At 36.9% G+C, this 16,567-nt stretch overlaps 3 protein-coding genes and 2 pseudogenes across 4 annotated transcripts in view; all 5 read right to left on the bottom strand.

Annotated features, from left to right (window-relative positions):
- LOC128256264 (potassium channel subfamily T member 2) overlaps positions 1-16,567 on the bottom strand; it is a 99,846-nt gene that overhangs the window by 75,894 nt on the left and 7,385 nt on the right. The gene's annotated exons all lie outside the window — the stretch shown is intronic.
- On the bottom strand, positions 13,241-13,842 carry LOC128256266 (uncharacterized; annotated as a pseudogene).
- Positions 14,114-14,652, bottom strand: LOC128256209 (uncharacterized; annotated as a pseudogene).
- LOC128256274 (uncharacterized) lies at positions 14,870-15,346 on the bottom strand. Its single transcript, XM_052986564.1, has one exon. It carries the CDS (start codon positions 15,338-15,340, stop codon positions 14,870-14,872), a length of 471 nt encoding a protein of 156 aa, XP_052842524.1. The 5' UTR covers positions 15,341-15,346.
- LOC128256267 (uncharacterized) lies at positions 15,827-16,436 on the bottom strand. The gene is made up of 2 exons (XM_052986558.1): positions 16,358-16,436; positions 15,827-16,303 (listed from the first exon to the last, which is right to left on the bottom strand). The coding sequence occupies exons 1-2, from the start codon at positions 16,430-16,432 to the stop codon at positions 15,827-15,829; spliced, it is 552 nt and encodes a 183-aa protein (XP_052842518.1). The 5' UTR covers positions 16,433-16,436.

The following is a 16,567-nucleotide window of genomic DNA, read 5'->3' on the forward strand; positions in this document are numbered from 1 at the left end:
CTACCAATCTTTTTGTAACTGGCTCCATCAGGCGTCCAAAGTCACGCACCACCAGGAGCAGGACCCACCAAGTGTGCCTGTGTGCGTGCATCTGTGTCTTGGTCCTTCGAGCTCGCTCTTCGGCGGTACTCTTTTTGAGGTCGCCTCTCTTAAACAGCATTCAATGCTGGACGCAGTTAACTAGAGTTGTCAAATGGTCGAATTTGCATAAGAAAGAATGCATTTATCACTACAAATGGCTTTGGAAAAAGTTACCGTTGGCACATAAGCTTTTGTTTTGAAATCTAGAAGTCAACAAAATTTAAAAGCTTCTAAAGTAAAAGATAACACAAATAAAATAGGATAGATCATTGATACTACGCACAATTCAAAAACCACAAAACAACAACATTAAAATTTTCGATTTAAGACCGTCGTGTTGATAAGTTTACAATGGTTTATAAAATAATTTAGCATTAACATGGTATTTTATAAATAAATAAAATAAAGCTCTAATACTTCAAAATAAGTAAAATTTTTGTTAAAAATGCTATAGATTATTGTCAATGGATGACTTTTTGTCCTGAAATATTTTTCTAGCAAACTCTGTTCAAATATGCACCAAAATAAAGTTGTCATAGGAACTAAACTACTGTTACAAGAATTCATACTATTGGATATGAAAAATTCCTCAATAAGATGAGTATTAAATTAATTCCACGAAAGTATCAAAATCAATCTTATGTGGTTTTAAAATAAAGCCTTAGACTACAGTTTTAGACTAATTGGTATACAACTAAAACTATAAAGTATAGGCGTTTAATTATTTAGTTTTGATTAAATACTTATACATTATTACTGTCTAGTTATTTTTCAAGACACACTTATTGAACATAATACAGCTTAATTACCTAAAGTAATTGAATCCAATATTTTGATTAATTTTTATCAGTGCATCGCGGCTACATTGTGGAGCCCGACTGCCTGCCAAAACACGTGTTATGTAAGAAACAAACGAAACGTAAGAGCAATCCGCTTCTGGTCTCCGGCAAGAAGTGTTACGGGTTTTTGGTCCCGTAACCCAGAAGAAGGACAGCAAACAAAACAGAATGACAAACAACTAATTTGGCGCCAACGACACGTGCGGAATTGGAACACGAACGTGACCATTCCATTTCCATTGGTTACATGTAAACATTGAAGCTTTTGTGTGACGTCAGCTGTGGCCTTATGACGTCAGATGGCACAGCCAAAGAAAAGTCTACAAAAGTGTGTGGCAAACACAAAACGAAAAGCACCATCTGTCGGAAAAGTTTGGCAAACTACACAGCGCAGTTCGAATTCTGTTAAGTTAGAAACTGTTACGGATTTGTATTTAATAAGACATATCCTGAGGCATTTTAACACTATCTTTATATTTCAGGCACGTTTCAACTAACCACAAATAGTGGCCGAGTAACCGAACAAAGAAACGGAGATATTTAAACACTTCTAATCATACTAAAAGAACGAAAAGCAAAAACGAAGGTGCAGAAGCCACCGGACCCCGTCATCAATTCATTTGGGAATTCAAAAACATGAAAGTACAATAGATTTCCCCCACTCTGGCTTGCGTATAATGGAAAGCGTATTGATTTCCATAAGTGATTGATGAACCCGGATTCTATGCGGCCCGTCACTAATATATGTATAAACCAAGGTCTATGGACTAAAACAAAAGTGCAGCTGACAGCGGTTGAGCGGTTGGGTGGCGCATTTAGGGCACTTTTGAATCCTTCATTCTATATGCAAATCCCCAAACTTCAACTGCAGTTGGTTTACTAACAAAAATGCATTGGAATCCGCTTTAATATTCAATATAATCAAGCTTTAAAATTGATTAGAGATAAACTTGTGTGGAACAATAGAACAAAGGATTGCTATGTGGGCTAGTGGGCGAAATATTTATTACTGTATGTAATAGAATACATTCGAGAATCATGCAGTTATTTAAATTAAAGTCTGATTATTGAACAACGAGTGTTTCTTTTATGTTTATTTTAAACTAAACAAAAACCAATGCTTGAGCTTATTTTCAACTTTTAATTGGCAATTATTAAGATCAGCTTGAATTGAAGCAAGCGACTGCTAATTAAGCTATAATTAAAATTTAATAAAGACGTTCGTGATTTAAGTTAAATGCTTTTTTTTGCTAGTTCTAATTTATTTAAATTTATAAATGGCAAATTATTTATTAAGTCATGGTAAACGACAAATATTTAATGCTTTCCGGCCAAAAGTGTAAATTATGCAAAATTTGATTGCCTTGGAGCTAAGTGAAAAACAGCTAGTAAAAGCCTTTGATCAAAATTGAATTTAAGCCCAAATCATATTTAAAATAGTTTGCATTGTATATTTTTACGGCCTTACACAAAACATTCAAAGGGTTTGACAAGGTTCAAAGTTGTCCCTGACTCGATTACACATTCCGGTCAATATTCGGAGCTGTCCCATTGATATGCCAAGGAGCAAAGGAGCCAATAGCAACCTCAACAAACACTGGACCCAAGAATTAGTAAATGGGCTACTTATGTGCCAAATATATAAGTGCGTGTGTGAGCTGGAAATTTGTTGTCAATTTCCGGCAATTTGTCGTCGGCAGCAAAATCATTGTGATAAGGGTGGCAGGCGACTAACACATCCTGTAATGGATCCGCAGCGTGGCGAACGCAATCAACACGACATAATATAAAAGTAAATTAGAATGTTAAGATGGGTAACTTGTTTCGGCGCTAAACGAGAGAGTCAAGTGCGAAAGCGAAAGTGATGGGGGAAATGGAACCAGGCCACCGACGGCACTAGCTAATGGCCTAAATGGAGTCCTTCATGCCACCTCCCCCGATGGCAATTCGCCTGTCAGGTTGCTCCAATTATGCCAGAAGTCAAGCGCTCTCTGATTGCTTAATCTTGCCGGAATGCATTAATGTGTCAGCCAAGCTAACACGTACGCACTTACATAGGCCCGCTTTCTTCTAATTAAAATGTCAAAACGAATTTACATGCCACATTCCTTTAGAGTGCAGGATTTCCCAGCTAAAAAAAAAAGAAAGCGAAGAGCCTTTGCCCAGGCCCATCGTTTAGTTTGCGGTTTGCCCGTCTGTCAGGTCCAAACAATTGGGGGGAACAAGAGAAATGTTCTAACAGGAAAATAGCTGGCCGGACACACAGAAAGATAGCCAGGCAATGATGCAAAAATATTTCAACAGTTCTTTGTATAAATACAAAACGAACGGAGATGGCCAGCACAGACAAGACATCTCTCACGAACAGGCCAACAGAAGCCAAAGGAAAACAAAAAAAAAACCTTAAAACCTTCTTGACAGGCAAGAAAAGAAAATTTGTTTAAGCAACTACGATACCCATTTAAAAAAAAATTCAAGAACCTTTCGGCTTTTATAACAAAAGTTTTAAAATTATATTATTTTTACTTTAAAATATAAATCTCTAGATTCTTAAGCTCTTTAATATATCTTTCTTTAAAAACATACGTCTACTGGGTATATATAATATATTCATAATAACTTTGTCAATATGAAGCCAAATTTTCTTTATGTCATTAGTTATTTACAGAAATCGAAGCAAAAATTTGAGACCATAAAATGCGTGCAAAAATAAAAAACAAATTAATTAAAAACGTTATCAATATTTTAAATAAATACAAAAAATTTGAAAATTAAAGTATTTAACTCAATTTGAATAATAAATTGGTTTCATTAAATATTCAACGGATTAGAAAACTCTTAGCTTTATAAAACATTCAAAAGACGAGTTCATGTATATATTACCCACATGTCATTTGTCTTACCCTGCAAATCGCTTTCTTAAAATTGAAAAGGAAGCCCAAAAAACCCACAAACAGATCATATCCAAGGGCAAAGGATCTCCCGCACTACGTTTACATCAGATGTGGCCCTGTTGATATGGGAAACCGAAATCACTTGGGACATTAATACAAATAAATTGGCACGCAGTGGCAAAAAATAATAAAAAAGTAAAACAAAAATATATATATGTCAACAAATAAATGTCTGTGATATTTATAGCCCCCAAAGAGTCATGTGAAATGAGAAACTTTAGAGAGGCTGTATATGAATTGCAACAGAAAGGCTTTCTACCACTGGGGACTGCGAACTGAGATTGCATTTCAGTCGGATGACAGGTACAGGCAAAGCTACCCTTCTACTGTCCATTTACATTTCAAAAATATGCAGATGGGTATATATTCGTATTCGTGTCTGGTACAGTTTTCTAGGAGGGACGAACACGCATTTACTGGCTAAGCCTGCACAAAATAGCAAAACTTTAAGGATAGACGGCATTTCGACGGGGGTATTTTCGTAGTCTTCTTTTATTTATAAGCACGCAAAGTTTGGTATAAATAAAACATTTGTCAAACAAGGAACCAATAATTTTTAAATAAAGTATGACAACATAGTAAGGTTATTACTCTTTAGTTTTTTACATTTTACCTTTAAAGTTTACAATTATTTGTGCAAAAAACTTGTTGATACATTTTTAAGAGCTGATAACAAAATATTGCCCCCAAAATAGTTCATGATTTTTATTTATTTTTTAATTTATGAAATTGAAAGTCACGCAGCCCTAAAGTCAATCAAGTAATTTATTAAATTTAGTCAAAAAATATGGTAGCATGGTAAAAATCTAATTCAGTAATTTGATTTGCCATATGAAACAGTTGTTTTCTGTGTAAACACGGAACAAATGTATAAATAGCTCAACACCGAAAAGGTCAACACATGATATACTTAATTGGGAAACTTTTTCTATAGGAAATAATTAAATTATTGGTTATCTAAAAACCTCCTTTTATTATAAAAATTTTTAAACACTTCTAAGAATCAATATTATGTCGGATTAAACGCTTCTAAAATAAATATTTTATTTTTAGCTAAATTTTGAAGGGAACAAATAACTTCCGATGGTGTGACTTATTGCTCCAATCGCTTCGAACTTGCAGCAGTCGACACGATTTGGCTTTTTTCATTAGTGTCACGCTGGCAATGAATCGCAGGACGTGAAAATCATGGAAAAGCGGAAAACACAGCTGCTGCCGACTCCACTGGCTCATCAAAAGATTGAAAGGCAGCGCGCGGCGAACGAAGTATTCAAATGCCTAAACTAAATTGCATATTTATGCGAGTCCTGCGAGAGGCTCTGGCTGCCACTGAAATACTGATACCAAGGATGAAAAAAAAAAAAAAATGGAAAGAAAAAAATGGCTCGCACTGCTGGCATAAATTATGTAACATTTCACGTTCTTTTCCTTTTTTATTATACTCTTACTTTTTCATTTTTTGCTTTTATTTTGACGGGCCGTGGCATTTTCCCGCGAGTCGCGACAATTGCCAAAAACGTCAGACCATTTTTTTTTGTTGTTTGCCCGTTGTGACTGTCAATATTTGTTTTCGTTCATGTGTGTGTTTTCCGACTTTTGGGACTTTTAACGGAGGCGTATTTTTGGTAACAAATTTTGATTGACACATCGAATTTAGTTTGAATTCTGTCCAGGCTTCAAACATGGTGAATTCCCTGTCAGATCAATTAACTAAAGCTTCCTGCAAATCCTTAGTCCCCCACACACCCATCACCCATTCCAACTCCTTCGTGATCTGTGAATCTAAGTCAGTAACAGAAACCGAAACCAAAACCAAAATAAAAAGGAATCGCAAAGTAAGAAATTGGGAAGGAGGCCCTAGCCACAGCTTGCTCAATTATGCAAGGACGAAACGTGCTTGGAACTTGGTTAAAAGATACACCGAGCTACGTTACAGCACAAGCCATTTATGATGAACAACATTTTGCTTATTGCGGGTATGTTTACGTGCTCAGGAACAGGTGTTCCCACAAACGTGTGCGGCTTAATTATTAAGTTGAAAATTTTCTAGCTGACAACCTTTATGTCAGTTTTCAAGTTCATGTTAAAGCTTTAATCATTTTAATTATACTTTCACCGGAAAAATGTTATTGTTTGGCAATGTCTAAAATTCTATGTTAATACACATTATGTATCTATATAGTTGTAAGTTCTGACAACATCCCTCGATTATTTTATATGGTTTTAAAAAGTAAATATATTTGGAAGATACCATAGAATAAAAATTAAACGCTTCTAAGAAATTTTACAAATAGTTTTGCTCTAAAACCAACAATTTGTATTTATTTTTTATGAACTATTCTTAAACTTTACGTTTTACTGAGGAATCACTCTTGACAAGTTTCGAAAGTAAATCTTTGAATAATACCAAATTGAAATACATTTGACCATTCTAAGCCTGTACTGTACCTACACGGAAGCCTGCCTTGTTGAATTTTGAATAAGTCTCGCCACTGGGCCCTAAAATCCTTGGGGTTGGCTGTGGGGCAAGTGGCAGGTCCGCTTGAGGGCTAATTGAACGACAACCATTTGGTTGGACAGTAATTGATGTATGAGTCAGCCGTGGATATGCCCGGTCAGGCATCTGGGGGATAGCATCTAGGGGGCGTGGCATGGCGCGCTCAAATGTCAACCTTCCGAAAAGGTCCTTGGACTGGTGTTGTTTCCACTTCGCAGTGTTTTTGGTTTCACACTGTTCGACTGATAATGCATTTTTGTGTCTTGTTGTTGAAACTTTAAACAGTGGTCCATTAGGAAATTGCAAAGAGATACGAAAGAGAAGATGGCGAGCAGAGGAGGAGGAGGAGGAGGAGGAGTCAAGAGGTCACTGCAGGAGCAATGGACCGAAGGATGTCCAAAGGATGTCCTATGCGTTCGTTTACCAGTCTGTATTGGCCCAAAAGTGAAGGACAAACGACAAAGGGTTTCCGAGTCGAACTGGCCATGTTGTTTCGCCGTGTGTAACCTGCCACGCCCACTGTCAACGCCTCCCTCGAGAGAGGCCAAAGTGTAAATAAACCCGTTGTTCCGCAGTGCACTTTGTCACAAGTGTACAACAAGAAAAATGTAGGAAAATTCTTCTTTATTTATTTTGGTGATTTTTTTTTTCTTCTGTTTTTGCCTCCTCTTCAATAATGTCCAACACTTTTGCTGTCTGATCAAATGTTTGCTTTCACTTTCCATGGCTATTTTGGTAGCATTTTTATAGAGCCCGATGGGAGAATACATATTCGTGTGGGTAAGTTTAAAAAAAATAATATATTCCATCCAATAAGAGCCTAAACCTAATTTACTTTTAATATTTATTTTTTAGTTATCTTTTGCCGATTTCTAAATATTCAATCGACGAACTTAAATTTATCTCATTTTCTTAAATTTGGACCCACTCATTACCAAGCATTTGAGCTAAATGCAATTGTGTCCTCAGTTGGCTTTCCTCTCGAAACCCAAAACGATTCATTTAATTTTCATTGTTCAAGTGAAAGGAACTGGCAGACGATTGAAACTCTTTGAGGTTTGAGCCACCCAGTGAAGCCTTCAATTTGCCGCAAATGAGCTGCAAAAAGAACATTCCTTTTTGTTTTCCCAAGTAATTAGAGCCTGATTTTAACGATGCTCTTTACGTATCGACCAAGGAAATGAGGAAAACCTTGATTTAAAATTCTAAAATCTAGAGATTTGTATTTTAAAGGACCAAATCAAAACCAAAGAAATACCCACAAAACTATGCTGATTGCGAATCAGCTTTAAGTTGATAAATTGAAGGTTCAGACAGGTCCTAAAATGTCTTATGACTTTTCTTGATTAAAGCTTCTCCATAAAAATCAGCTAACGACACTTCTAATTGTAGGACCCTTGTCTTTCAGGCACTTAAGTAAATGAAAAAAGGACTTAAATTTGTAAGGAGCGATTACTATATTTTATTTTACGTCTTGATTTGTGTGCCGTTTTATACATTGAAATAAATTTTCTTTGTAAATATATGTATTCTATTCTATAATTCTATATATATTATTAAAATAAACTCAAAATAAATAATGCACAACTGCAAATGGTTCTATCACATTTTATGGAAATATTGTGATTCACTTTTGAAAACAATACCTCTAACTTATTGCATATTTTATTGTTACCCCAGAAACCAATCTGTAAATCCAGCAAATCGAGAAAATTAATAACGCATCAGGTGCGTTGAATATATATATTTTATTGTATTTCCGTTTGGCTGGCGCCCTATTGTTTTCCAGGACCTGTCGGGGCCAATTGCCGCAAAATGGCAGAGTTAGCGAGAAATCCCTTTAAAATTTGCATAAATTGGAAGCCGCTGAAATCGGTTTAATGCCGTCAGGATTGTCCTGTCTGCTGGCCCGAATCCTGATCCAATCCGACAATCAGTCGACGGATTCAGTCAGCCGGGCCGCAGTATCCTTCACTTCCACTTGGCTTGGTTCGATTCGGTCCTGGTACGTTTCGATTCCATCCCAGCCCGAAAGGATATCCGATTCGATGAGCTGCAGCTCTGGATTGTATGTATATTGGTATCCTGTTTTTTGCGGCCCACGTAATTGCTAAATTTAAAACGTCTTCGCATTTACAGTCGTTAGTCATCATTCGCAGTCATGCAAGGCCTGTTCGCTAATTAAATTTAAACGTGGGCAAAGGACATGTCGCCGCCTTATGTACGAATATAAATTCCCCACACACTCAGCCGCACAATGGATTATTTTGGCAGGAAATTGAAAAATTCTTTATTGTTCATTGTCACAAGTAAACAGTGTGGAGATCCGAAGAGCGAGAATTTGCTGAAGCGAACGCTATTAAATGCATCATTGACCAACAGGCGAGCTAAAATATTTGTTTTGTCAGGAAGAGAAAAGAAAAAAAACATGGCCGAGGACCTGAACAAATCCCAAAAAGTCAAGCGTTGCTCATGTTTTACGCCACATTTGCCGGTACAAAAAAAAAAGTTGTCAACACAAAAAAAACAGACGAACAACACACACTGAAAGACCAGACACAAACACCTTTATACTCACACCAACACTTTTCACAGGAAGCAGCGAGGAAACTTTACTTATAATAGAATTTTCAAGCATGACCATACCCTCAATGACGTCAGGACTATGTAGATTTTTAAAGCACATACAAATTGAGAAGGCAGAATTTTGACAAATGGTTATGTTATTTGTATTGGAATTTAAATATTTTAACTATGATTAAGGTAATTTTTTAGGATTAATAATATTTATTTAGATAATCCATTAAAATGATTAAATTTTTATAAATTATAAATGAGAAGTGTTTCAAATTGAATTTAATATTTATTTAAAAGAAACTTTTTTAATGACTTTAAAATTAATATAATTTGCCTTATGAAACACAATTTTTGAATATCCTTAGGGTATATAGGCCTTCGTATTGTCCTCTATAAAATTCGGTCTCCAGACCCGTTTTCTGGCTTCTGATGCTTCGCCTCTCACTGGTAGCCACAAATTGCCTTTTTCGCACGTTGATTGATTTTGGAACTTTTTCTTACCCCCCTCCCAATCCCCGGAATCCCCGGAAACCCTCAAAGCCATCACAGACATTCACACACTCGCATGGGCTCTTTTTACTTTCAGTACAAAAGTGGTAATAAAACGGCTGCGCTTCGGATGGCATCGCAATTGTTCAGCTCGGTTTTTGCCTCGGCTGACCTCCATCGATCCTGGGCCAACACCGCCCATAGTTGTGGAACACATAATTATTTATTTACGAGTGTTCATTCATTGATGAACACAAACGCTGTTTATATTGCCCTGTTATCGTTTGCCCTTCGCCCCAATGCGAAAATGTGAGGGTTCAGGCCGGTTCACCTGGCTTGAAATGCTGCTTTTCTTTCACTTTTTTGGTTGCCAGGTGTAAAAATAGTCCGAGACGTTGCCAAAGTTAGAAAATACAAACGGAAGCACTCAGGATAGCCGCTTTGTATTTGTTCAACTATTTATGTTGGCAAGAATCCTTGTGCAAAACAGAATGGAAAATGTATGGTAAATCAGAGGGCGTGCGAAAAAAGATAATTAAGATTTATAACAATTTTTTAAAGCAGCGTTAGTGTGTTTTTATAAATATCTTGGCTTTTAAGGAAAAAGTTACAATAAACTGTTTTATTTTTTAAATATTTAAATGCATGTATGTATAAGGAAATCACTTTTATATATTCTTTTTTTTTTTTGATTTTTAAAAATTAGTTAGATGGTATTTTAAATTAAATTTCAATATTATTTCTAAGATCAATCGAATACAGTACCCTACTAATACTTATTAATTTTTAGTAAATCGACCATTAACAATTATTGGCCTATTCTTGGGGGCAATACTCATTAAACAGTAGATTTACTCAAGGACTTAAATCAAAATAGCCGCCAGGTTGAAATACACACTAGGGTACCTAAATATAAAACTGTATGCATAATGCACGCCAGTTTGCAAGCATTAATGGGACACAAGGACCTCAGAGGACCCTCGGCTGAGGCATGTTCCTGGAGCCTCCGACATATCCATTATTGAGTGCGGAATGGCAACAGCCTGCGGTTGCGTTGTACATATTATAATTATAGCCGTATGGATTAAGGCAGTCAACCCCGTCAGCCACCGGAGCTAGTCGAGGATTAACGTCGAGACTGTTGGGATATGTGAGGGTACAGCACCTGTCCGACTCGTCATAATGGGGAGACCGCAAAATATGAGCAGGTACACCACACACAAGAATTAAGACTATTCCTTACCCTCTATTTAAAGCAAATAATTGCTTCATAAATATAATCCATTCAAATAATATAAAGTAATAAGGGATATTTACGTTTAGCTTGCGAACTTAGATAACTAAAAGTCTTACAAACTAAGGTAAGTTGTTTTATTTAACACAGTAGGGTTCATTAACTTGGACTTATATATCATATATCACATAGAAAGACAGTAATTCTAAAAAATGATTACTAAATTTGTAAAAAGTCGATTTTGCATGACTTAAGCAACAACAAATTATGAGTTTCAGTAGAACATATAAGATGGTCCATCTCAAGATCCCCATTTAAATTTTAGTAAATTTCTTTGTTTAAAAAATCCTGTAGCGTGAAACAATACGCCCCGTGTTGTGATAAGTAGCAGGTAGAATAATAAAAATTTGCTGGCAGCGCCTGCAGTTGAATGTTAGTGAAAAATGGAAAAACGAGCTGAGAAGGAAGCGATTTACATAAGCTATTATGGTAAACCAAACAAGTGTGTCGGCTCACGTGAGGGATGTGTCCGAAAGATGTACAAATGTAAATGAAGAATGTCAGAAATTGTATTTCACAAACAGGCGCTTATTATTTTTCCTTCTAAGAGAAAGTATTCCCCTCTGGTAAGCACTATAATCATCACTAATGGACACGCTGAAGTATTTTCACGAAGGCCAAAGCTACACTTTAGCTGCGGGAAAGCCAAGACAAGTCAGGGCCCAACTATCAGGTGCAAAGATTTTTCTTTCTTGCGCAAAAATTATGTTAGACGTGCGAAAATCAAGTAATTTGCCATTATGCAGCCTGGAATAAAAGCTTCTACGCCTGATTTCCTCCTTGTTTTTTCTTAAACTTGATGAGGGAATTTCTGGTTGTTGCTTTATGTTTTTGTTTTGGGCATTTCGCCACTTAGATATAATGAGAAATTCCGTGGGCAGAAACCCTTTTTCAGAAAAGGTAAACAAAGCCCTAGTTGGCTTAATAGAACATTTTACTCAAGTTACGCTGTGAAAAATGTGTGCGCATTTTCCAAATCATTTCAAGTGCGCACAACCTCGAATGTTGGTCGGGAATTTGTTTGCTAATGAAGCCAAAGTATGGGGTACCTTTAAGTGGCCCGAACTCTGACCTTTATTAGCAGGTCGGAAATGTTATATTTGTCCCAGAATGCGGACAATTTCATCTGTTAACGAGCGCCAACAAATTGCCAACTTGCTCAACTCGAACGTGTGGCCATTAAAATCACAAAAATTCCACAGCCATTTGGAGGGGCAATTAAATATTCTTGGGTCAGACCCATGCTTGAAGGTCGAATTAGGCCATAAAAGTGTTGTATTTAAGGACCCATAAATCATGATCTCGCTAAGCTGTCGTCAACGTTCACAAAACAAAAGCGTAATTTCCGCGTACTTATTAAATATTTCACATAAAAAAAGGGTTTCGCCGAAAAGGTATACACAGTGTCACAAAGCCTTTAAGCCGTTACCCAAACGGAGTTCTTCAAGAGGACAGTAGGAATTTGAAATGCTATTAGTGAAAAAACCAAATATGACATACTCTAACTGGATTAAATATTAGATTATGATATGATTTATGATGCAATAAAGTAGTTATTTTTAAAAATATTTTGTATTATTATTAGTATTAACGCATTAAATTGCTTTAAAACTACTATATAACATTTTATTCATTGTATATACAATTTATAACACATATTTATTAAAAATATAAAAAACATTCAAGGCATTATTAAATCATTTATGCTCCAGCATTAACTTAATTTAATTTTAATTTAATTTTAAAAATAATTTAATTAGGATTACAAACTGTCTAACTGTACCGAAATTCTAAATTTGTTGTCCAAATATTCATTTTCAAGCCTCTTTTTGCATTTTTTTGGCTCTGTGCCAAAACCTCTTAAGGCAAAGGTTCGCGTGGTATGTTTGACATACGTAATAACCACCCAAGCATTGGGGAACAATTCAACAATCCGCTGAAGCTTGCCAAACCGTTTATATCCGATTTCAGGTAGGGAATCCGAGTCCTGGCCGAGCAGGACGTGCAGGCATCCGTGACACAGTGAGAACCTTCCCCAGCAGACTGGGCCGTCACGAGCCGAGGGCTATGCGAAATGGGCGATGGGCCATGTGCCATGTGCCATGGGCCGGGCCAAGTGGTTGGGACTACGTGGCATTATAAAGGCAACAGCCACGGCCACTTGCGCACGTCGCAGTCAGCTGAGCAGGGAAGAGCCGGGCTAAATTGGCGATGGAGGCGACTGGGCTTATGAAAAATTAAAATGTTTACGCTACATTAAATGCAAAGGAGGCATCGCCAGCGAATTATGATTTGGCGAGTGCTGGAGCGCGCACACACACGACGCACCTTATGGCACCTTTGGGAGTGAGTGCGAACCACACACACGTTGCGTATTAGCAACGAGTGCGAACTACGCGGCGTATAAGCAACTTAGGGCGCACTAAATGAGCAACTTATGAAGTAATGTCTGCTAACTACACGGCATATGAGCAAGCAACTTAGTCAATTTGCACACCCCGAAATGTTTTTATTTGATACGCACAACTTTATACTTCCACAACATTTCCATAACGAACGGCCTACGACTTTCGGCCATTTTTATCCGCACCGACAGCTGAAAGCGACCAGGTGGATGGATGCTGGGAAACAAGGCGATCGTGCCCTCGTGCTTAAGAAAGTAAACCTTCGGCTTGATGGGACATTTAAAGTAACTGCCATTTACCACCAGCTCCTGGTAAGTTTTGCTTAGCACCTTAAACAGCACAGGATTGTTCAGAAATTCACAACCACTAATTTGTTCCACTTTGTACAAAATTCTCCGTGTTTTAGCCACTTTCATTGTTATATCGATGGTAAAAGCAGGGGCCAATTTTACCACTCGAAACGTATAGAGCACGCTCGAGTTCGACACCTTTTTAAAGTACTCCACATAATCGTGATCACAATTCGTCTCCAGCGTCTCCAAAACTATCTCTATGTTGCCTTTTTTGACGACATTTTTCTGCGGAAGTCTTAGTTATTTCATGAAAATTAACCACAATTATAAGATAATAATACCTCCTCATTGGCTACTACAGCGAGTATGCCAACAATACAGAGCGAAAAAACAGAACACCCTCTTAAAGCCATGCGATCACAACTAACCAAATACTTTTATTTACTAAACCGCAGTTAAATAACTAATGAGCAATTGATTGCCCAGGCCACAAGTCATTAACTATTAAGAGATAACTTAATAATCCAGTTAAACAAAAACGGTTTTTTTGTTCAGATATTTTGTTATCCCAAATGTAAAAAACTTAAATGTATGTATATTTAAAATTTGAAACCATACAGGAAACCTTAAAATTTTTGAATAAACAATGCCATTTATTTTACACAGCAAAAAATTCAAATGCATTTATTTGGTGCGAATAAATTTATACTTTCACAACTTTTCCATATCGAACAGTCTACGACTTTCTGTCATTTTTACCCGCATCGACAGCTGAAAACAACCAGGTGGATGGATGCTGGGAAATAAGGCAACCATGCCCTCGTTCTTCAGAAAGTAAACCTTCGGCTTGATGGGACACTTGAAGTAACTGCCATTTACCACCAGCTGCTTGTATTTAGAAATTCACAGCCCTTAATATTTATCCATTTTCTACAAAATACGCTGTGTTTTAAGCACTTTCATCGTCACATCGAAGATAAAAGCTGAGGCCAACTTAAGCACTCAAAAAGTATAGAGCAGGCCCAGAGTTTGGCACCTTCTGGAAGTAATGCACATAATCGTGATCACAATTGTCTCCAGAGACTCCAGGATAATCTCTCTGTTGCCCTTTTTGCGGGAGCTTTAATTATTTCATAGCAATAACACCTCTTCCTTGGCTTTTACAGTAAATACTCTATGCAAACCAACCAAAGCGAAAGAAAAGGATAACCACTAAAAGCCATTGCAACGCAACTGATCAAATGACTTTATTTTCTCAACTGAAATTTAACTGATGAGATATTAATTGACCACATACCAACTCATTAGTAGAGGTAACTTAATAATCCAATTTAAAGCAAAATACTCATGATCAGATATATTTGATATCATAATAAATGAGATTAAATGTATGAACTTTAAAACTCTCAAGCCATATGGGTAAAAAAAAAATTATCGTAATTATTTGATGCGAATAATTTTATACTTCCACAACATTTCCATAACGAATGGCCCAGGACTTTCTGTCATTCTCACCCGCATCGACAGTTGAAAACGTCCAGGTGGATGGATGGCGGGAACTAAAGAGACAGTGGCCTCGTTTTTCAGAAAATAAACCTTCGGCTTGATGGGACACTTGAAGTAACTGCCATTGACCACCAGCTGCTTGTAGGTTTCGCCAAACACTTTAAACAGCAGTGGATTGTTTAGAAAGTCACAGCCCTTTATGTTTTCTATCTTGTAAAAAATTCTCTGTGTTTTTAGCACTTTCACTGTGATATCAATTGTAAAAGCAGGGGCCAATTTTACAACTCGAAAAGTATAGAGCAGCTTAGAGTTGGGCACCTTTTTAAAATACTCAACATAATTGTGATCACAGTTCGTCTCCAGAGATTCCAGGATAAACTCTATGTTGCCTTTTTTGAAGACCATTGTCTGCGGCAGATTTTTATATTTAAAAAAATGTACCAGATGCTCAAAAGATTTTAATACCTCCTCATCGGCCACTACAGAGAGTGTGCTAGCCAGACAGAGCGAAAAAAGAAACCAGACACAGAAAGCCATGGGACCATAACTGACCAAATGATTTTGTTTTAGCAACCGCAGTTCGATTGATGAGCTATTAATTGACCACACACCAACTTATTAGTAGAGCTAAAAAACAAATTACTTATGATCAGATTAATTTTGTTATTTCCAAATTAAAGGCATGGAATAACATATAAGTATACGTTTAAGGAAAGAAATAATAAAAATACATTTATTTGATGCGAATAATTTGGTATTTATTCTTGTAAAAACCCATTAGGCCATGTTAGTTTAGGCGCTATGAAAGCAAATACCTGACATAGGAATTTCAAAATCAATTTTATTCAAAATTTAAAGAAGTTCCAAAACATCCAACTTAAAATAATAATTTTACTTTATACGAACTACATTATATATCCAAAGCATCTCCATTACAAAGGGGGCTTGACTTTCATGCATCCTGACTCGCATGGTGATCTGATATCTTCCTGGTGGGTGAAAGGTGGGCAACATGGCCACAGATCCCTCATTCCGGAGAAAATATACTCCCGGCTTTATAGGACAGCTAAAAAAAGTACCATTCACGATTAGTCGCTTGTACACAGAGCCGAAAACGCGATTAATCAGGGGATTTGTCAGGAACTGACAGCCATTCAAGTTATCCACCCTGTACATCACTCTTTTCGTTTTCAGGACCCTCACAGCTATATCGATGGTGAAAGTTGGTGCCAGTTTCACCACACGAAATGTGTAGATATCCACTTTGTCGGGAACTTTTCGGAAATACTCCACAAAGTTGTGATCACAACTGGTCAACAGAGATTCCATGATGAACTTGGAACCTCCCCTTCGAAAAACCGGCGGTTGCTGTGGTATATACACAAAATGAGTATGTTTTTGGGAAATTTGTATTATAACTACCTCTTGATCCGCAGCTAACACGACTGCACCAATCCACAGGAAGGGCAACCAACATGCACCAAAACTAAAAAACATTTTTGGACTAATCAAACAAACCATTTTCCCCATTGATTTGGTCTTCAGCTTAATAATGACCTATTAATTGTGACATTTAAGCGGTTAGTTTAATGAGCCACATGGGTACAAACTATTTTTATCAGTCTGAGATTA

This window comes from Drosophila gunungcola, assembly GCF_025200985.1.
Source record: "Drosophila gunungcola strain Sukarami chromosome 2R unlocalized genomic scaffold, Dgunungcola_SK_2 000013F, whole genome shotgun sequence".
Classification (NCBI taxonomy): Eukaryota; Metazoa; Arthropoda; class Insecta; order Diptera; family Drosophilidae; genus Drosophila; species Drosophila gunungcola.

Excerpts from the sequence above, each read along its gene's own strand:
- LOC128256267 (XM_052986558.1), bottom strand. The coding sequence starts at position 16,432 with ATGTTTTTTAGTTTTGGTGCATGTTGGTTGCCCTTCCTGTGGATTGGT. Across the intron at positions 16,304-16,357 it reads TGTTAGCTGCGGATCAAGAG|CAACCGCCGGTTTTTCGAAG; the intron begins GTAGTTATAATA and ends TATATACCACAG.
- LOC128256274 (XM_052986564.1), bottom strand. The coding sequence starts at position 15,340 with ATGGTCTTCAAAAAAGGCAACATAGAGTTTATCCTGGAATCTCTGGAG.